At 36.0% G+C, this 22,290-nt stretch overlaps 1 protein-coding gene across 1 annotated transcript in view; it reads right to left on the bottom strand.

Moving 5' to 3' along the window:
• Window positions 1–22,290, bottom strand: part of CRPPA (CDP-L-ribitol pyrophosphorylase A) — a 319,942-nt gene that overhangs the window by 167,142 nt on the left and 130,510 nt on the right. Inside the window, exon 6 of the mRNA XM_068550567.1 lies at window positions 9,196–9,293. Coding sequence (XP_068406668.1) covers window positions 9,196–9,293 — 98 coding nt within the window. The remainder of the gene's footprint in view (window positions 1–9,195; window positions 9,294–22,290) is intronic.

The following is a 22,290-nucleotide window of genomic DNA, read 5'->3' as shown; positions in this document are numbered from 1 at the left end:
TTGTTCTATTTCTTTCATTTCTGCTTTTCTTCTTACTTCATTTGCTATTTTGGATGTTTTGCTTGATGAATATGTCATACACTGAATTTAGTTATGTCTATTTAAAAAAAAAAAAAAAGGCACAGATCCATACTCTGGACAAAACCTTGAGGACATTAGGAAAAATAAACTAGGTACCACAGACAACGTCAACAAAACTAAAGCATGCCTTTCACCCAGGAAAACAAATGATTTTCAGTTATTATCCTGCTTGTCATTTGTGGTTACACAAAACAATAATTAAATTATGTGCTCCAGGAAACAGGAAGGGGTGGATAAGCAAAACACACAAAAAGCCCCTATGGCCCCTGTTTGTCCAGATTATAGATCAGCATTCTTCAGGAGCTTCTTTTCTTTTATTATAGGAACAAAAATTGGGTTGAAGACACTTGTGATCTTAGGGGTACTGTGATGTATAAAAACATTAAATACTACCTGTCTTTTTCCATAGAATTTTACTTTTAAGCAGCAGCAGCCAACGGTCTTTTTATATATGTAAATTGGATCGTGACATTTTCAGCTGAAGTCTTCTACCACTTCATTTTGCTTGTAGGACCAAATGTAAGCAATGGTAGTGGTTACAGTAGTAGTGTAGGTGGTGATAGTCACAGTATGCTTAACAAAGCCTACGAGGCTGCACTTAGACCCGTCGCGGTCTCTATCCTCACCTCCCACCAGCCCACCTCCACTCCAGTCATACAAGTCTTATTTCAGTGCCCCTGAACGAAGCTCTTCAAGGACCTTTCACACACTGTTCCTTCTGTATTTCTCTTTAAATAGCTAACTCCTGAACACCAGTTTAGCCTTAAGTAAATGCCACATCTGCCAAGAGACGCTCACTTCCTGCCCTCTACTCCCAATTTACATCACTTTCCAGGGCTCTCTTACATAAGGACAGTTTACTTTTTCCTTAGTATCGTTATCACAATTTGTAATTAAACATTTTTTGTGTGTTTGTTTACTGTTTTATCCCCAGCTGCACAGTATGCTCCTTGTGGACAGGGAACGATACCTGCTTAGTTCAACTGCATAAATCCAGTGACTAGATCTTGATAGGCATTTAATATTTGGTAAATACATTCATGAATTAAGTAACTAATGAAAGACCAATCTTCCTACTTATAAATTCCTTACAGTTCTCAGCACAGTATATAGCAAGAATTATTTTTCAATGACAGTTGGGAAGAAGGGGCGAGGTCTCTTCCATCACTGTCTACTGCCCTGAAGTATCTTCTAGAGACCTCTATCTCCAAAGTAGGTAGGTTCTGTGAAATACTTGGACCTCCTTAAAGAAATCAAAGAAGGAATCTAACAAGCCTGATAATGAAGTCTTGAAATTTAAGTCTGGGTAAAATCTGCATGTGTACAGAGGGTGGGAGCAGTAAGTCTCTACTCAGTTAATTCCTTATTTCACTTTTTAGCAACCTCTTCCATGTATTTGGCGTGTATCATTACATTAGAGTTGAGATATTCAGTTCATCACTAAAGTATGTCTCAAAATCTAGCATGGATAATTATAATAAGCATACTCAATTTCTTCCTTTAGTTTCATCAGGAAACATCCTTTCTTTTCATGCCAATAAAACAATCCTCCTGTTGTTCATTGAGCAGCTCCACACCTACACAGATCTGCCCTACAGGTGCCTGGATTTTAATAGTGGTGACTTCATCCTTTTTATATGTCCTTTGCAAAACGAGACAAAAGCTCTGGAGGTAAAAATATTAGAATATGTGGCATTTTGCGTTTGTCTCTAAGTTATGGGCTGAAAAATGGCATAAGATAAATGTGCCCTTATAAAGGGAGAGAAAATTATAGAAAACTGGTAATTTCTTTTACAAGGAGACTTCTTTCTGACCTTAGATATAATCCTTCTGTCAAACTTAAAATTCTTTTATTTCACCGTTTCTTAGAAAAATATTCAGTAGTAGAAATCATAATGAATCAAGCAGCACCTACATTCAATTAGTTATATAATCTTAGACAAAGTATTAAGCCATAAGGTTTCCCTATTTCTATTTGTAAAATGAGAGGGAAAGTCATAGGTTTATTTTAAAGGATTAAGGTACATAATATTCTCTCTGGCAAATGGAAGGCACTCCATAATTGTTAGTCTTGTGACTGTTTACGAGAGAAAACATCCCGATAAGTCCTTGTGTGGTTTAATAGTTTTTAGGCAAATTTAGAAGCCAGGGCAGATTTAGCAGAAATGAATGACATCTCCTCTGAAGGTCAACCAAGATTGTCTGAGTAAGTTAACAGGACACACAAAGTTCCGTTTTACAAGTTCTACCTTCATTAGACTCATTTCTTCTAAAATTCATGTTATACTCAGTATGTTTCATCAGATTATACAACAGGTTACCTATGGCTATACTATGCACTGATCAACATAAAAATCTAAACAAATTAGTCATTAATTCTTTTCTTGGTTGGTTTATATTGGATAGAATGACATTTAATTCAGGAGATGATATTCATTCCTTGGTGAGAGTATGTCCTCAGGCTGTTGGTTTTGGGTAGTTAGCGCCTCTTGTCCGTTGTTGATTCCAAAACTATTCAGAATTTTCTGATCATCTCTGGAGTTTTTTATACAGAATTTCTGATAGACTCAATTACTACGGCCTAGAATCCATATAAAATAGACTGTATCTCCGCTCATTTGACTAGGGAATTATAGTTGAGATGGATGATGATCTTGATGAGGAAATTTTAGGTACAATAAAGCAAATTTCTGATGTTCAGAGAAGACTCAGGTCTATATAGAGTACTGCCTCACATGCCACAGGAAACTTGGATGGCCATGTTAGTGGGTGTTTTCTTTTTACAACTTAGAAGATTTATTTTGAGATAGTAACAGTTTGTGATAATCAATCTCTAAAACACACCCCCCAATGATACCCACACTTCCCAGTATTCACAATACAGTATTCCCTTGTATAATTCCCTCCTCTTGAGTGTACGTTGGACATACAGACTTGCTTCAAATGAACCAAATACGAAAGAAATGATGGAATGTCACTTCTAAGATTAGGTTACAAAAGTACTGGGCCTTCAATCCTGAGTGCCATGTGGTGAGGCAGCCCTGTGGAGAAGCCTACATGGCAAGGGATTGAGACCTGCCAACAACCACGTAAGTTTGAGAGCAGAATCTACTTCCACATCAAGTCTTCAGATTAGACTGTAGAGGACAGCCTATAGAGGACAGACAGCTTGACTGTAATCAAATGAAAGACCTTGAGTCAAAGGAACCTGGCTAAGCTGTGCCTAGATTCTTAACCCACAGAAACTGAGACAGTAGATGTTTGTTACTTAAGGTCACTAAATTTGGGGGTAACTTGTTATGCAGCAAGCACAGTACAATATATAATACAATGTCCAACTTAGTAATAAGAAGTTGTGATCAGTTATCCATTCATTTATTTATTTATTCAACATTCAATAAATGTCCCCCTTTTATCAAGACTGCATCATGCTTTGCGAAGACCTCACATGGGGCTGTATAGCCTCTCACAAAACACAAGAGAAGGGTACATAAACCAGACCTCAGGGGAAAAACAAACAGGAAAAGCTCCCTGGGGAAAATGACATCGTGGGTGAAGGCCCTGGAGGTAAGAAAGTACTATCACATTTGAGAAGCTGCAAAAAGTAGAGCTGGCCTGAAGAGTGCACAGTTAGTTAGAGAGTGCAGGGCTGTTTGGCAAGGGTGCCGGTTAAGAAGACAGATTTTGGTGTTACATGAATCCAAGTTCATCTCCATGTCCCTGTTCTGCCCCTTCACAACAATGTTAACAAGAACCATTTAAACATCCCCTCTATGCCTCAGTTCTTTCATCTGGAAAAACAACGTTAACAGTACCCATTTCAAAGTGTTGTTAAGAGCATTTGCTATGGTACCTAGCATAAAATAAGTGCTGAAAATCGTTGGCTGTTATTATTGTTGTTTTTGTTATTTTTATTAGTAGTATTAGTCATGTGAGAGATCTTATGAGACATAGCAAGGAATTTTTATATTAATTTAGAAGCAGTGGAAAACCAAGAAACAGATTTGAATGGGGAATAACATGATAAACAATTTAGAACAATCATTCAAACAGCCCCATAAAGAATAAATCTGAGAGGGGCAAGATTGAAGGCTGGAGGTCAGTTAACAGGCTGTTGCAATAATCCAGACAACAGTTGGGGTGCCTAGGACAGTGGCAATGAAGATAAAAGGACACGTATGAAGGATAATGAGAGGTAGAATTCAAATGTTTTGGAACTTGATTTGCTTTGGGAGTGAGATAGAGAATGAGTCCAACTTTATATGAGGTTTAGAGAATGAGGAAATGATATGCATTTTCAGAGACTGAAACCTTAGCAGATGGAGAAAGACTGGCTGGAAAAAGAATTTGTGAATGTGAAATATCATCGACATCATCGACATTTAAGGGACCTCTGACTGACTATACAGATCTGAAATGCAGGAAAATGAATAATTAAACACAGGGCTAGAGAATATTTTGTGTCCCTAGCAAATGAAGGATATGTGAAGCCATCAGCAATTTTTTTTTAAAGAGGTCCAATTACCTATGTACAAAATCTAAAAATCATCAATAGAATCTTGAATCCTGCAAAAGAAACTTAGAAGCAGCAGCCAAAAATGAAAAAGGATAAAAGAAAAACAAGATGTTACAGAATCCACTGGATGAGACTCCTTCTAGAAAAAAATAGTATCAGACAAGAGAGTCAAGTGGTGCAATAAATAAGGTAAGGACTGATAAATGTCTTGTGGATTTCCCATAGGAAGGTCACTGAGGACTTCACCGAGAGCAGTTCCTACGGAAGGTTGGGGCAGAAGTCAAAATGCAGGGAACTGAGGAATGAGAAGATAAATTATTTTAAAGAAGTTTGGCTACAGGGTAACCTTGGGTTTAGAACTGTTTCTTTGTTTTTGTTTTAATGGAAGGAACATGTATCTGTTAATGGGGGAGGAGGAAGGGGGGAAGAGAACCAGAGCTCAGGAGAGGAAATAGTCTCCGTGAGAAGATGGCTACAGATGCAAGATTCTTTAAAGGTTCGGTGCTTGGAAGATAGGAATGTTCCCATATTGGAGTATATAATTATACTCTGAAGTTAGAGATAAGACCATATTTAAGAGTGGAGGTGAAAATGGTGGGGTTAGACCAGTGGTTCTCAACTGGAGGATGATTTTGTCCCCCCTCCAGGCAACATTTAGCAATGTCTGGAGACATTTTGTTTGCTACAACTAGGGGGTAAAATACTGTCATCTAGTGGGTGGAAGACTGGGATGCTGCTAAACAGTGTCCAAGGCACAGGACAGTCCCTCACAATATCTAGTCCAAAATGCCAATAGTGCCAAGGTTAAGAAACCTGGGCTAGACATTTAAGGAGAGAGGAAAAGGTTTAAAATATCCACTGAGGAGAATGGGGAGCTCACAGTGGAATCACGGTATGCTTGCTTTACAACATTCGGGGCCCAGTGAAGAATGAAGACCAGTATTTTTAAAGTACAATAATCTACACTGTTGTATACTTTTCTCCAGCAGTGTTAAGACTGAATATAGGCTCAGAGAAGTGAAAAGTTAGACTGATAACATGAATGAGGTTTTACTAACTGGGTTTAATAGAAGGACAAGGGAATTAAAGTTATTGGTAAGCGATCCATGATCCACTGAAGTGATGGATCATGGTGTCTAAGTAAAGTGTGAAACAAAAGGTAGCTGAAAGAGAGAAGACAGTGGGATTAGAGTTTCCTATAAAATTTAAATATGTGCAGTGAGAGTAATTTAGTGTAAGATAAGGAAAGGTAAAATATTGTGGTCAGAAGTTAAGAAATAGCCTTAGTATTTATTTTTCAGCACAGTTAAGATGATGGCTATATCCAGACTGGGCCCAACAGGTAGGTAGATGAAGTGCACTGAAAACAACGGACACTGGAAATGAGAAGGACAGGACCTGAGAAGCGAAGGCACTGAAAAAAAAAAATCACAGAGCGCCAATTACACACCATTGTGTGTATCCCTAAATTCCACATCATATCATTATTTAAACAATGATTTGAAAACATACATGGACCCAATGTATCACTGCAGCACTACATACAACAGCCAGGACACAAAAGCAACCTAAATGTCCATCAACAGATGAATGGATTAAAAAGATGTGGTAGGGCTTCCCTGGTGGCGCAGTGGTTGAGAATCTGCCTGCCAATGCAGGGGACACGGGTTCGAGCCCTGGTCTGGGAAGATCCCACATGCCACGGAGAAGCTGGGCCCGTGAGCCACAATAACTGAGCCTGCGCATCTGCAGCCTGTGCTCTGCAACAAGAGAGGCCGCGACAGTGAGAGGCCCGCGGACCGCGATGAAGAGTGGCCCCCGCTTGCCACAACTAGAGAAAGCCCTCGCACAGAAATGAAGACCCAACACAGCCATAAATAATAAATAAATAAATAATTTTAAAAAAAAGATGTGGTATATACATATATAATGGAATACTACTCAGCCATAAAAAAGAATGAAATAATGCCATTTGCAGCGACGTGGATGGACCTCAAGATTGTCATACTGAGTGAAGTACGTCAGACAGAGAAAGACAAATATCATATGATATCGCTTATATGTGGAATCTTAAAAAATGGTACAAATGAACTTATTTACAAAACAGAAATAGAGTCACAGATGCAGAAAACAAACTTATAGTTACCAAGGAGGAAAGGGGAGGAGGGATAAATTGGGAGACTGGGATTGACATATATACACTACTATATATAAAATAGATAACTAGTAAGGACCTATTGTATAGCACAGGGAACTCTACTCAATACTCTGTAATGGCCTATATGGGAAAAGAACCTAAAAAAGAGTGGATATATGTATATGTATAACTGATTCGCTTTGCTGTACAGCAGAAAGTAACACAACATTGTAAATCAACTATACTCTAATAAAAATTAGAAAAAACCACACAAAACAATGAATAAACAAATTTCTCTCTTAAAACAGAGTTGGGAGACCAGAAGGGGGAGCCCTCACACCCTGCAACTACAGCTGAGCCCAACAAGAAGAAACGGTCCTCTTCTCTCCTGGCGAGGACTCAGCAAATAGAAACCATGGGCTGTCTATTTACTCTAGCCCTCCCAACTTCCTTGCTCCTTCTATAAAATTGTCCTTCCCTTGTTATGCAGGGACTTGCATGTGGCTTGTCATGGTTGCAGACCCCAAATTTCAATTGTCTGTTTATCCTGAAGAAACCTATCTTTGCTGAAGAGATATCTGGCAGTCTATTTGTTTTAGATCAATAATTACCAAACATACAGGAAAAGCAGCAACAAAAAGAGACTATCATAATAATTGTAACAAAAAGGACTCTTTGTAGAATCTAACACTGGGAAGACCAAGGAATGAGTCACACAGGATGCATCAGTTGGGTGTTCAACAAGAGTGTAGAACCCAGCTCTCTAAACCTAGGGTTGATAGCCAAAGTCCCAGTAACACTCTTTCAGGGTTCCATCTTATTGGCTTCTGCACTGAATGGATAAAGCATGAACGAAATTATCCAAGAGTAGAAGACTATTTTTCAGGCAAAACGTTGCCTCACGAGGTCAGACAATGGGAAGTTATCTACACTTAAATATCCTGCAGGATGCAGCAGAGAAATTAGGGCACAGAACTTAGGAACAGATTCTTAACAGGTGGATTTGAGATAGAAAGCAAAGAACAAGGTGCTAAAAATTCCAGCAACAGAGGAGGAATACTCAGAAAGTCTACGAATAAAGGTAACTTGGAAAAGAAGATTGTAGTATAACCTTTACACCCAAGAGACAGTGAGGTGGCTGCCATTTCTTTCCAGCTTTAGATTGTTGCTCCAAACGCTACTGGTAGAATTTAGCACTGACTGTCATCAAAACGACCATGGGGAGCTTGTTAAAAACTGAAATTCCAGAACTTATCCCAGATGATTCACTAAATATTTACACATTCCAGGAATCTATGTATTTAACAGTTCATGTATTTAATACAGGACTGAAATTTGGGAACTCGTAGTATCTACTACTTAATACTGTCACACCTTCATCTCACCTGATGAGTTGAGATGTTAACAACAGATGTCATTGTTAAGTCTCTTATAGCTCATATTCATTGAAAACTTACGGTATGGCAGATGCTTTTCTAAGCACACTGAAATACATTTTTAAAGTTCAGTTGTCCCAACAACTTTACAGTGCAGTTGTTATTAACATTTTCAATTTAAGATAAGGAAATTAGGCAATAAAACAGACATCTGAGCACTGGCAATCTGATACCAGAGCCTGTTGTCTTTACTGACTGTGCTATCATGATAGAACTAGCTTACTAAAATAAACCTTTTCCTTTCGCTTTCAACTAGAATTAAGTATGTTGTTAAAAAGCCATGACATGTTGATCATAAACCCAGGCAGTTACACATTTTAATGAAAACAAGGAAACTGATGAAAACAATAAAATCAGCTTGGCAAGCAAAACATTTCAAAGCACAAAACTGTCATAAAAATAATGGATGTCCTTAGGGGTAAAAGTAGTAAATAATTCCTATACACCTCCTCACACTCACAGCTACTTCTTGCATTTCCTTAACCCTAATATTAAATATGAGGTTGACTTGGACATTGATCAGTTCAGAAAAGGGGGGGGGGGGCAAGAAACATCCATTCACTTCTTCAATATCATAATTATCCTATCTTTTGCATATCTGTTTCTCTCTTTTCTTCCTCTCTCTTCTTAATCTCTTTCTTTTCTTCACGTATTCAACAAACTTTAGTAAGCACCTAGCATGTGCTGGGCACCGTGGCTCTCAAGACAAGTGTCAACCTCACGCAGGGGCTCATGTGCACCAGGGCGGGGGGTGGCTTTCTAAAGAAGTCACACTGACGCTGAATTTTAAAGGAGAAATAGAACTCGGAGAATGAAGGTGGGGAGGAAATCCAGAAGAGGAGTGGAGAAGGGGAACGAATTGTATTTCAAGTCAAAAGTGATGGCAAAACAGAGGATTTCATTATAGCAAAATAAGAAAATTAGCTTGAAAGTACTTTTATGCCTTCTCAAGGAAGGCATCTTTGTACAATAAAAATCTGTGGCAATCAAATGTATTTTATCAAACTGGATATTTGAATACTTACATTTAATTCATTTTTTAGCTTTTCTTCAAGACGATGACCTACATGTTCTTCATCTTCTTTTGTGTCCATAACTACACAAATTTGTTGTGAAATTCTTTCTGAGATACAAAAGAAAAAAAATTTTAAGTTTCAAACAGAATATGGAACAAAGCCCTAGTATGCTGAAACCTATACTAACCCACTGTTCGTAACTATTGAACAAGAATAGGGAGGTGTGGCCTTTGGGCCAAGTGAAGTGACTTGGACTGCACAGAGATGTCCTGGACTCAACTGACCATCCAAGCCAGTAAATCTATGTATTTAACATTTTGTGGGTGGGTAACCAGGACATCATGTAAGCAACAGAAATAAGAGATCTCTGGATATATTTGAAGAGAGTAACTGCAGGTGACAGCTACTTGGCTCAATAATTCAATCCTTCCACATTTACAAGGAATCTCCCAGAATCTAATGGAATCCCATCTCCCAGGCAGATCCTCTGGTTAGGCCATAAGATGTCTCCTGCGTACAGCTCACTGTGCCACCTGGTGCCCTGGCTACGCATAGCATTTTCCTTGCCATTCCAGTCAATTCAATTCAATTCCTGCCTGTTTAACTATTACCACAACAAGTGAAAATAGCCAAAAATAGATTTTCTTCAAATTTGGAAGGCTTGAGATGATATAATTTAAAATCATAAGCTGTATGACATAGTGATATTCACCTTTGTAAACCCTGGATGCACTCTCCCCAAATATGTGCAGTCCTCCTTTACAGTAAACAGATCTAAAATACTACGAAATGGCTATATTGCTGCCAGTTAAGAACACATTTCATGGTATTATGTCATGGATTTTTTTAAAAGCCTAATTTTAAATAGGAGTCCCAAACCAAAAGTTAGTTTAACTTATGACCTAGCTGCTTCTTACACAGGCAACTCCACATAACAGGCTCTCTAGAAACACTGTTCTAGCAATAGTTAATGATTCTTCCCCAAAAAGCTGGGGAGGACCAAACTTTTTTTTCTTTTTCAATAAATCATAGCTGTTTTATTAATTCTAAGAGAGATTTTTGTTTTGGTTTGTTTGGGCTCGCCATGCGGCATGTGGGATCTTAGTTTCCCAACCACGGATCAAACCCATGTCCCTGCATTGGAAGTGTGGAGGCATGGAGTCTTAACCACTGGACCACCAGGGAAGTCCAAAACATTTAAAATAATAACGTCACCAGTTAATGGTATTCCTGTTACTACCTATGTCCCACTTATCAATAATAGTATATGTTCCAAGAGCCATACCCGATATTCACACCATTTCTCATGATGACCCTGCAAACAATATTATTGTGAATCTATGTGACAAACTCAGGAAACGACTTCAGAGAAACAAAGTAACTCGCCCAAGATCACAGGGTTATGAGTAGAAGAAAAAGAATTCAAATCCAAAGAAATTAAGCTTACGAACACACAGCTATTCTATGGCACTAAAATGAAAAGAAAAAGACATCTGACATGAATTGAACATCAAGCATTTTCATATGAGAGGTCCTAATGCTTCATAGTTATTATCCTATTTAATGCCTCAAAATAAATATGTATTATAAGCTATGTATTATAATTCCTGTTTTTACTCACAAGGTACTTAAATCCAGGTCTTCCCAAAGCTTCTGCCTTTTCTATCATGCTTCCTACCTTACAATAATTTCTGTAAAAGAATGTGAAACGGTCTTCACTCTTTTATACCCTACAAATTCAAGAAAACTAATATAAGCGTAGTAATTCACACACACCAAAAACATTATAATAAAAAACTTAATGTGTAAGTAATTTACTACATATATAATATGATGGCACCACAATAATTCTGACTAATTTATAAAATAACGCATAAACAATACTTTTTAAAACAAAACACAACATATGCAGATTTCCCTTCCTTGTTTCATCATATATCCTTTATAGAATTCCAAGCTCTATCAAACGTAAATCAACAATAAATTAAAACTGACATTATCCCCCTCCAAAACTGAGATACAGTTAGCCCTTGAACATGGGTTTGAACTGCAAAGTGTCCACTTATACACAGATTTTTTTCAATAGGAAATAGTACAGTGCTGTATGATCCTCAGTTGGTTAAACCCACAGATAGGGAGGGCTGACTAAAAATTATATGTGGATTTTCAATTTTGTGAGGGTCAGTGCCTCTAACACCCACGTTGTCCAAAGATCAACTGTATAAATAAAATTAAGTAACTCAAAGTCAATTTGGCATTAATTTTTTGCCATGTGTCAGCTGTTCTAAATAGCTTTTTGTTTGGGAATCTTTGCTTGAGGGATCTTAGTTCCCCTATTAAGGGATGGAACCGGGGCCCCCTGCAGTGGAAGCGCGGAGTCCTAACCACTGGACCGCCAGGGAAGTCCCTCACCTGCTTTTTGGACAAAAATGACATCTTTAAAATCGCAAGCCTTTCAATTATAAACATAATATATTCCTCTATTTATTGAGATCTTCCTTAATTTTTCTCAGTGTTTTATAGTCTCCAGTGTAGAGTCTTTTTGCAATTTTTGTTAAATTTCTAAGAAACATTATTGATGCTATTGTAAATAATATCTTTAGTTGCATTTTCTACTTGTTGATGTACAAAAATATCTTAAGATTTCTATACAGTCTTTGCATTTAGTAACTGCTAAATTCACGTATAAATTCTAAGGGTTTACAAGTTATTTCAGATTTTTTATATATACAAATATGTCAATTGTGAACAAAATTTTAATTCCTTTTTTCCAGATCATAATTTTTTAATCTGATAATGCAACTTTTAGAATTTTGCTTCTATGTTCATGATAAAAATTAGCCTGTAATTTTACTCTTATAAGGTCCTCGTCAGAGGTTTATTAAACATTTACACTGCCTTCATGTAGTGGGTTGGAAAGTTCTCTCTTTTTCTATTTTCTGAAGAAATGTGTATGACTGGTGTTATTTCTTCTTTTCAATCGTTTTGTAAAATTCACTGGTAAAAGCCATCTGTCTTTGTGGTAGCAGTTTTAATTAGATTCAATATCTTAAATGGATGAACAACTTTTCCTAGTTGTATTTGCCTATGAATGTGTTCATTTAACCTAAATTTAAGTCTATTAGCATAAAGCTTTGGACTGAATGTTTCTGTTCCCCCAAAATTCATGTTGAAGCTTTAACCCCCCATGTGATGGTATTAGGAAGTAGAGTCCTTGGGAGGTAATTAGGTTTAGATGAGATCGTGAAGTGAAGATCATCTCATAGGGTGAAGTCCACATGATGGGATTAGTGCCCTTATAAAAAGAGGAAAAGACACCAGACCTTCCTCTCACATCCATGTGAGGATTCAGCAAGCAGGTAGCTGTCTGCAAGCCCTGAAGAGAGCCCTTATCTGGAAAATGAATCAGCTAGCACCTTTATCTTGGAATTCCCAACTTCCAGAACTGTGAGAAATAAATTCCTGTTGTTTAAACCATCCAGTCTATGGTATTTCATTATGGCAGCCCAAGCTGATGAACAAAGTTGCTCACATCTCATTGCAATGTCTATAGGATCATCACTGATGCTCTTTTTTCATTTCTGATAATAATTATTTGAGCCTTCAATATTTTTCATGATCACTTTTGCCAAGGTTTTATCAATTTTATTAACATTTTCAAAGAAAAGTTGTGTTGATTCTCTCTTATGCTTGTCTTCTAACTCATGAATGTTTACTATTTTCTTCAATATCTTCTTCATTCTACTATCTATAGATTTAGTTCACTGTTCTTTTCTAATTTCTTACAAAAGAAAAAAAATAGTGGGCTTTTGTGCTTTTCCTTTATTCTAATACAGTCAACCCTTGAACAATACAGGTTCGAACTGCGAGAGTCCACTTACACCTGTTTTTTTTCAATACGTACATAGTACAGTACTACATGAGTGTGACTGGTTAAATCTACAGATGCAAAACTGTGGACACAGAAGGCCAACTGTAAAGTTATCCACAAATTTTACACTGTAAGGAGGGTCAGGTTCTAAACCCCATGTTGTTCGAGGGTCAACATTTAAGGCTCTAAATTTTCCTCTAATTACAGCTTTATTTACACATCAAATATTGTGATATTTTTCAGTTTAAATTATTTCATTTTCAATTTAAAAGATTTCATTCATTTTTTTCTCACTTTATACACTTCTAGTTTCCGCTGTGATTTCTCATTTGACTCATGGATTATTAATTTTATTGTCTTTATTAGTCTGCTATTGTGCAAGAAGTTGCCATAAATTTAACAGATTAAAACACCCACTGAATATCTCACAATTCTATAAGATAGAGAGGAGAAAGCTAGAGAGAGAGAGAAAGAGCAAAAGACAGCATGAGCATACACAAGAAGAAATGATAATGAGCTCACACATAAAGAAATGATAGAGCAAATGGGGCAAAATGTAAAAAATCAGTGAACTGGTGATCTGGGTAAAAGACAGATGGAAGTTATATGTACTATTCTTCCATCTTTGAAGTTTAAAAGTATACTAAAATAAAAAAATATTCTAACCCCCCCAAGAAACAAATAAGATACAATTAAAAATAGATTTATATACACACACATACACACACATAAATAGAAGACTTTAAAATTCATCTCTCTAAAGTTTTAATTACGTGAGGTGATGGATCTGTTACCTAACCTTATTTGTGATAATCATTTCACAATATATGCATGTAACAAACCATCATACTGTACAACTTAAAATGTTTTACATCAATTATATCTCAATAAAGCTGGATAAATTTATTAAAAAATTAATTCTGTTCATTAAAGATCAACTGAGCAAAACATAATTAAAGACCTAGATTCAAGACAATGTAACAATAATGAACAAAGTCAATCTTTTATCATGTTGGTTTCTGTATTGTCTGCTGACTTCTTGCAATTCCCAGTTACTTGTATTCCACATGGAAGTCTGTGCCAGACTGGCCACTTTCTAATAGTGTCTACAGTCCATATCAATATCATTTAGCACCAACAATGATAAATTTTCTATCCGGCTACGGTCATTTAAAGTCTAAACTAGGTTCAACTGGTTCTCAAACATGGCTGCACTTAAGAATCAACTCTCAGTATCTTTTTGTTTTGCCTTTATATTTTTAAAATACATATGCTTATAACTCACCCAACAAAATTCTCGCCTGTACTTTCTGAAGCTCCAAAAGTGATTCTAATGTTCAGCCAGGTTGCAAACCTCTGCTTACTCACTGCACTGATTTTCTATAATGTGAGGTTTATAAAAGGTTTCTCTATCTTAAAAAAAACATAAAAATTACCTACGATAGCTGATTAATCCCATCAAAATGGTATAAGTCTTTTTGAGTATAATAATTTGGGGATAATTCGGGGATAATTTCGTAGTTTTCTCTCATCTCCATATTGTGGCAACTGAAGGATGACGAATTTAGGGAGAAAAAAAATGTGTTGGGTTACTCATTTCCCTTTGACATTTCAGTGTGAAATTTTTAAAGAAACCCCAACCCACTCAACTCCTACTCTGATCTGCATGGCTCACTGGAGTTTACAATTTAGCCATTTCGTGCCCAATATTTTAAAGGCAATATTATAAGAATAAAATGCAATGTTTATATTTCAATTATAAGTATGAGGCACTTCTTGGGTATCCAATATTTGTTAAATTATTGAGGTAAATGCAATTTTTCAAAATCTTATACAAATTCTGTATCTGAAAATAGTATATTCATACTTTGACAGCATTTTACATGTGTGAAACGAGATGAGAGACTAACAATTACTACGTAAAGCCAAATTTTCTATAAGGAGTTTATAAGTAACTAAAAGAAAAACAGGAGACATGGGAATAATAAAAGATACTACATGAGGATTAATGAAGATTGTATGAATTAATATGTGTAAAGTTATGCAGAATGCTTTGTACAAGTATATCCCCAATAAATATTCACAGAATAAATGCTATCACGGTCATATACATTCATTATGAATATAAGTTAAGATTCCTTTTATCTTACCAAAATACAACCCATCTCTAATTCCAAATGGTCTTAACATTTGGAATGGTGCCTTGTGGTCTTAACGTTTCAGAGTTTGATAAACAATCCCTATCAACTTTGTCCCACTGCTTTTCAAGTTTCAAAGTTTCACCAAATATGCAGTAGTTTTATATAGTAATGGAATACACATCTTGAGTAATCAATAGTCCCGTTTTCATCACTTAAATCCTCTGAAGCTAAAATGGATACCTTCTAGCTCTAATCGTTCATATCTTTAGTTTGTCCACTAGACCTAGGCTGAAACATCTTACATGATTTCTATTAATGATTCCACAAACATGCACTGACAGGCTTAACTGAAAATGTTGATGTACTTAAGATCTTCATCAAAAACAGGCATCTGCCATAACTGTACTTGTACCATGCAGATGGAAGGCCAAAATGGGAAAGAATGTAAGCTGTAGGAACAGGGCTCAAATAAATTGAACCTCCTCTCTTCCACAGTTATTCTAGTATCCCCCAACTCACGAAGACGGGAAAAAAGGCACATTATTTAAAATTCACTTTCTTCATGAACCACAAAACACTTTCCAATCATTAATATGATTAATCCTTATTATTTCTCAATGCAAACAAAGTATTTAACAACTTCCTTGAGGTTAATGATGAAATCAAAAGAAAAAAGAAGTCTTTAGAATTCTTGATCTGCTGTTCTAACTATTAATAAAGCACTTCTTAGAAACATTTAGAGTTTAAAATAAAAACAATAGCACTGGGGAAAAACCATAAAGTCATTTCACTTCCTGGAATCATAAACACTCTAAAACAAGAATCTACTCTTTGTTCTCGCCCCAAAAAAGACCTAAGGATAAATTGGAAAAACATTGAAATTAATTTTAAATCATACCTGACCAGTCAACTTGATGACTAATATTATTCTCTGAGTTTTAGTTTTCATACTACCCTCTCTTTTAAACAGCTTTTAAAAAATCTTTCTAAAAGGCACCTGTGTCACATGATGAAATATTTTGATATCTAAACCACTAGGGTACATCCCTCCCCTCAAAATCATTTTTAACAAGTACTCTGATTTACACTGAATAACTTCATTTATATATCACATCTAGTGTCGCACAGCTCTCATAGTGACAACATAAAATTCAAACTGGAACATAACTTGGAAATCGACAGGTTAGAATTAAAAGCTGTAAGCATTAATTAATAAGCTCAAAATTTTCAGTTAATACCTCATCCCCATGCATGACAACTTCTAAATGGTCAAAGAATATGTATGATTGCCAATAATTAATAATAATGCCAAAAATAAATAACGTGCAACTTGATTTTACTTTACTGGCTATAATGATTAATTTTGTATGTCAACTTGCCTGGGACACAGGGTGCCCAGATATTTGCCCAAACATAATTTGGGTATTTGTCATGGTATTTTTAGATGAGTTTAACATTTATATCTGTAAACTAAGTAAAGCAGATTGCTCTCTCTAATGTGCGTGGGCCTCATCCAATCATTTTAAGACCTGAATAAAAGAAAACGTTGACCCTCCCCCCAAGTAAGAGATGACTCTCCTGTATAACAGCCTTCAAACTGAAACATGGCTCTTCCTGATTCTACAGTAGTCTGCCGGCCTTTGGACTTGAACTGGGACATCGGCTTTGTAGATTTTGGACTTGTCAGTCTTAATAATCTGTAATCATGTAAGCCAATTCCTTATTGTGTGTGTATATATCTCATTTGTTGTGTTTCTCTGGAGAACTCTAACTAATTCACTGGCAAAAAAATTTTAAGCACTCTTCAACAGATAACTCATAATTCTAAAGTCCTCACCAGAGGATTCCCACCTCCATATATTTTATACAGGGCAACATATAATCACCCACAACACGTTGGGCTTTACACCTCATTCTTCAGCCACCAAATAATACCACCTACAATTCCCTGGACACATCATGATCTTTGCAATAATGTTCATGATCCCCCCGCCTGCAGTGCCATTACATTTCCTTGTCTAATTCTCCAATACGGACTACATCAAGCATCATCTGCATTAGTAACTCTAGGCAAATGTTTTAGATGTATTTTGGTGAGAGGAGAAGAAAAAAGGAGGGAGGAACAGAACCGCCAGGAAGAACTTTGTGAAACTACAGTACCCCCCCCATCTCCAAACCCCCAATTCTGATACATAATGATAGCTCTCTCAAACACGTATAACCACACAACTAGGACTCTCCTTATATCCAGGTAATCACTGCATTGCTGAATTTGAGTGTTCAGGAAAAGGCCCCTCAGTGTAGTTTCAGAAGTGGAAAGAAATCCACATGTACTGTGACCCTAGTAAGTCTACTGGCAAAGCAGATGGTCAGATAGTACACACCAACAGAGCCATATCAGTTCCTTACAGCCAGCAATCATTCTGGTTGTCAGTGCATTCATTCTGATTATTTAAAACTCATGACATTCTATAATTATTGCTAATATTGCTTTGGCTTTTTACTACGGTAGATACTTTTATACATTATTTCATTTAATCATCACAACAACCAAGGAGAGAAATTATTCTCCCTATTTTACAGATGAGTTAAGCGAGGCTATAAAGCCAGTAAGTTGCCCAAGGTCATACTGCCATGAATTGTGAACTTTAAGCTTTCTAACTCAAGTTCATGTGAAGTTAGCATCCTAAACGATATTTTTCCCTCTCATACTGTTCTACATTTTTATTTTATTTTCATTGTAGTTTTTACATTGGATTATATTATCTATTTGTCTTTCTCTCCCACAAAATCACAAACTCCTAACTCTGTAACTTATAATTTCCCAACATTACCCCCAGGTTTTAGCACAGGGCACCAAGAAGGTATTGAACATTGATTAATTTCCATCTCTGGGCTACAAGCATAACTAAAACGCTGTTAGGGTGTGAATTGTGTCCCCCTCAAAATGTGTATGTTGGAGCTCTAAACCCCCGTCTCTGAGAATGTGGCTGCATTTGGAGATAGGCACTTTAAGAGCCAATCAAGTTAAAATGAAGACATTAGGGTGAGCTCTAATCCAACATGACTGTTGTCTTTATGAAAAGAAGAAATGTACACACAGACATGCACAGAGGGAAGACTCTGTGAAGACACAGGTAGAAGACAGCCATTCCCAAGTCAAGTAGAAAAGCGTCAGAAAAATCCAACCCTGACAAAATCATATCTTAGACTTCCAGCCTCCAGAATTGTGAGAAAATAAATTTCTGTTGTTTAGGCCACCCAGTTTTTGTACTCTGTTATGAACTAATATACAAATTCTCTTATCTAAAATTTGTTGAATGAAAATTAGCATTGTTGAATAAAAGACTATATCTCATATCTCATTTTCTAGAATAGGATGCAAAACAAATTTGTGAATATAAGGAAGTAACTAGATATCTAGAAAGAGATCAGGAAATTATATCAGGAGAATCTAACTTCAGAGAAAAGAAATTTTAAAATGTAACAATTTTGCTTCAAAACAAATAACTTTAAATATAAAAACAGTCCTAACTTTGAAACAGCCAGGCTAAAATACTTATCTTAAATCTCTATTTTCTAGAAGAAAAAGTAAAAAATAAGGTCAGCCTTAAAAAAATGCTTTCAATACAACGTAACTCCAAGTTTTGTAGACTTAACATTTAAGAATCATATTCACTTTACTAGGTACACACACATTATTTTCTCTTTCATTTGAGAATATACAGATATACAAACATTTACTAATTTCCATATGGAAAGAAGTAGAAAATATTTAATTATGCACATGATGGTGACCTATGATTGAGAATTTTTTTGAAAGAAACATCTCAATTCATTTGCAGTATTCTGCCCAATACCAACACTAAAAATTATTTATTTAAAAGAGAAAAAAAAAAGGGAATTCTTGAAAAGTGGCATTGACAGCAAAGGAACAGCTTTTAATTTCTAAGAATCCCCACATAAAAACAAACTTGAATAGCAAAATCAAAAACTCATGGACAACATTTTCAATAAACTTAGATACAAAGGTTTCATCATAACCCTCACGATGCAGCCAAATGAAAACAAACCAACAACAATGATGCAAGACCTGAAATACTGGACTCTATCTGGGAACAAGTAGAGGGATCAATAAAACAGGGTGCCTGACAGATTGGTTAATAGAAGAACCTTAAAGTTTGCCAACAGATAGTCACTGAAAATTTAAGAAGAGCAGCCCTAACTGGAGGAGTTTTAGCCACGAAAATAACTTTTTGTGGGGTTAATGCAAGAGAACTTGGTTAGGTCTGAAGGAAAAGTGTACATACTGTGAAAATTGACACACCACCTTCAGCGTAGGGTCCAACTAAAAGAGAACTTGGAAGTGGAATCAAAATTACACAGCACGGGCTCCCCTGGTGGCGCAGTGGTTAAGAATCCGCCTGCCAATGCAAGGAACACGGGTTCGAGCCCTGGTCTGGGAAAATCCCACATGCCGTGGAGCAACTGAGCCCCTGTGCCACAACTACTGAAGCCCGCGCACCTAGAGCCCGTGCTCTGCAACAAGAGAAGCCACCGCAATGAGAAGCCCACACATCACAATGAAGAGTAGCTCCCACTCACCACAAGTAGAGAAAGCCTGCGCGCAGCAATGAAGACCCAATGCAGCCAAAGTCAAAAGAAAGAGAAGATCCACCTGAAAGTGTGATAGGAGAACAGAGCCAGAAAAATATTAGAATTGTGCTTCCACATTTGTGGACACCACAAGAAGGCAACAAAAGAGGGAGATCTTTGAGCTGTCGTCGAAACTGTCTTCCTCTTCAAATTCAAGAAAATTAACTTCACATCCAAATGAATAATGGCAAAATATCAAAGCCAAACCCCACACAAAATTATTATAAGCAAAAAGACAATAAGGAGCAGAATAACACCTTTAAAAATAATGAAAACATGTCAGAAAGATGTGCCCATCAAACCAATCAAAACTGTAATCTATTTCAAAACAAGCTAAAAACCATTGAGCTAATGAAACAACACATGAAACAACCATGTGATTTGGAATTTTAAAAACTCAAATTAGGTTGCAGAACTCAGAAAAGAGCTCAAAATAGAAGAAAAGATCATTTAAGAAATGAAGACTATACTAGAAGTGACACACGTATAAAACTAACAAATAATACTTTAAGAGAAAAAGGTAAAAATAAATTTTTTAAAAATAAACATTCAATATAAAGTAATAAATATTAAAGTTAGGTAAAGATGATCTAACATAAACATAATAGAAATCTATAAAGAAAAAAGAGACTACTAAAAATTATACACAAACACCCATACACATACAAGTACATCACATATCAATACCTGCAAATATTTACCAATAAAAATCAATACCAAGACATTTTCTAGCAAAATTACTAGACTTAAAAAAAAAAAAAAAATCATTCCTTTGGGCACATAGACAAAAAGAACAGAAACAGATAACGGAATAAAAATGAGATAATCTTTAGGACTTTACGTAAGAAAAATAGAGGAACATATTTAAGTTATGCCAGGGAAAATATATGAGCCAAGGATTTTACATTCCGCAAGACTAACTTTCAAGTGTAAAGCACAAGCAGTTATCAACGTGAATTAAGTAAACAGTTTCCCAGGTAACTTTCCTAAGAAATGTACCAGAGCTCAAGCTTCGGATAACCAAAGTCTAGAGGGATGTGAACAAAATTATCGATGAAGAGCATAAAACAGAGTTACTAGCAGAACTGCGACTAAATAAGAGCTAAAGTTAAAACAGGACAGTGTATAACAGCTATACAACCTGAAAACATACAGTGTAAACAAAAAAAATGGAGTAGGAGAGTAAATGGGGACAGTATATGTAGGAAAAATTGTTTAAACTTTTATGGAAATAACATTGGTTTATAGCATTAATATTTACACTTTGAGACCTAGGGTGTGCACTGTTGAATAAAACGAACGAACATTTACAAAATATTCTAATTCTATTATTCCCTGTAGCTTTGAGAACCATGATTCTCAATGTGCTGGAAATAAGATACAACTTAATATTGAATTGGAAGTACCATTATGAACTTATGAAGTATTTCAACTTTATGAAACACACACACAAAATAATTGGTAACTTTAGAGAATGATGATTCTTTCGCTTGAAAACTGATAAAGAAAAATAATCAAGCATTTATTTTTGTCACATAAACTGTACCATTGGGTAAGTAAATAGTAGATGAGTAAAGTTTATTTATGAAAATACCTCAATACCTGAAAACTAATTAATAGAATTCAAATATATATGTCATGATTCTGAACCACCCACACAACCTCTTAACAATATAGGCATTGAGTATCAATGGCTGCTATCATCACAAAGTTATGTAACCAGACATTAGGTGTCTCCTAACAAAAAACTCACACCATCTCTAGTCTTGAGAAAAAAGATGAAACTAAATCTGACCAAGCTTGTAGGTCCAGCTATGACTTTGTAGATGACAGAAAAACATAAAGAACTGTACCATGCATAAATATGCACCCATCAAAATTCAAGAGAAGAAAAGCTACAAGTTACATGGCCTAAATTCAGCAAAAGACAAAGTGCAAGCAAAATAAAGGGATAAGGAACCTGTAGGTTGAGATTTTAAATGTTGTTTAAAAAAATTATCACAACCAAACTGCAGTGATGAGGGATGCACATTTGAGTGATAAAGTTCAAAAGAAATATGAGGAGGAGATTGCTATAAAATCTGGTTAGCCACTACAAAATACAGGAAAGGGCTTCTGAGGTGCGTGGCAAAGTTCTCTTCATGATCTGGGTGATGTTACGCAGACATGTGCATTATTCTTTAAGCTACAAATTAGTTTTAGATTTCGGTATCTGTGGGTTATTTGACAATAAAAAGTTTTACGAAATAAAAAAAAAAAAATTACCTGAAAGTACACCAGTCTTTTCATCTGTACTTCTATTCATTCAGAAAGTACCTTTACATATGATCAAGGGACAAAATTAGGTCTTCAGTATAGCACATAAGGATACAACAAGGTCTGTAACATGCTATTAAAGCAATCAGTAAACTTTTTAAAATTTAACTGAGAGGAAAA

This window comes from Eschrichtius robustus, chromosome 8, assembly GCF_028021215.1.
Source record: "Eschrichtius robustus isolate mEscRob2 chromosome 8, mEscRob2.pri, whole genome shotgun sequence".
NCBI classification, from domain to species: Eukaryota; Metazoa; Chordata; class Mammalia; order Artiodactyla; family Eschrichtiidae; genus Eschrichtius; species Eschrichtius robustus.
The sequence above is the reverse complement of the archived record's forward strand: the minus strand, read 5'-3'. Positions and strand labels throughout refer to the sequence as shown.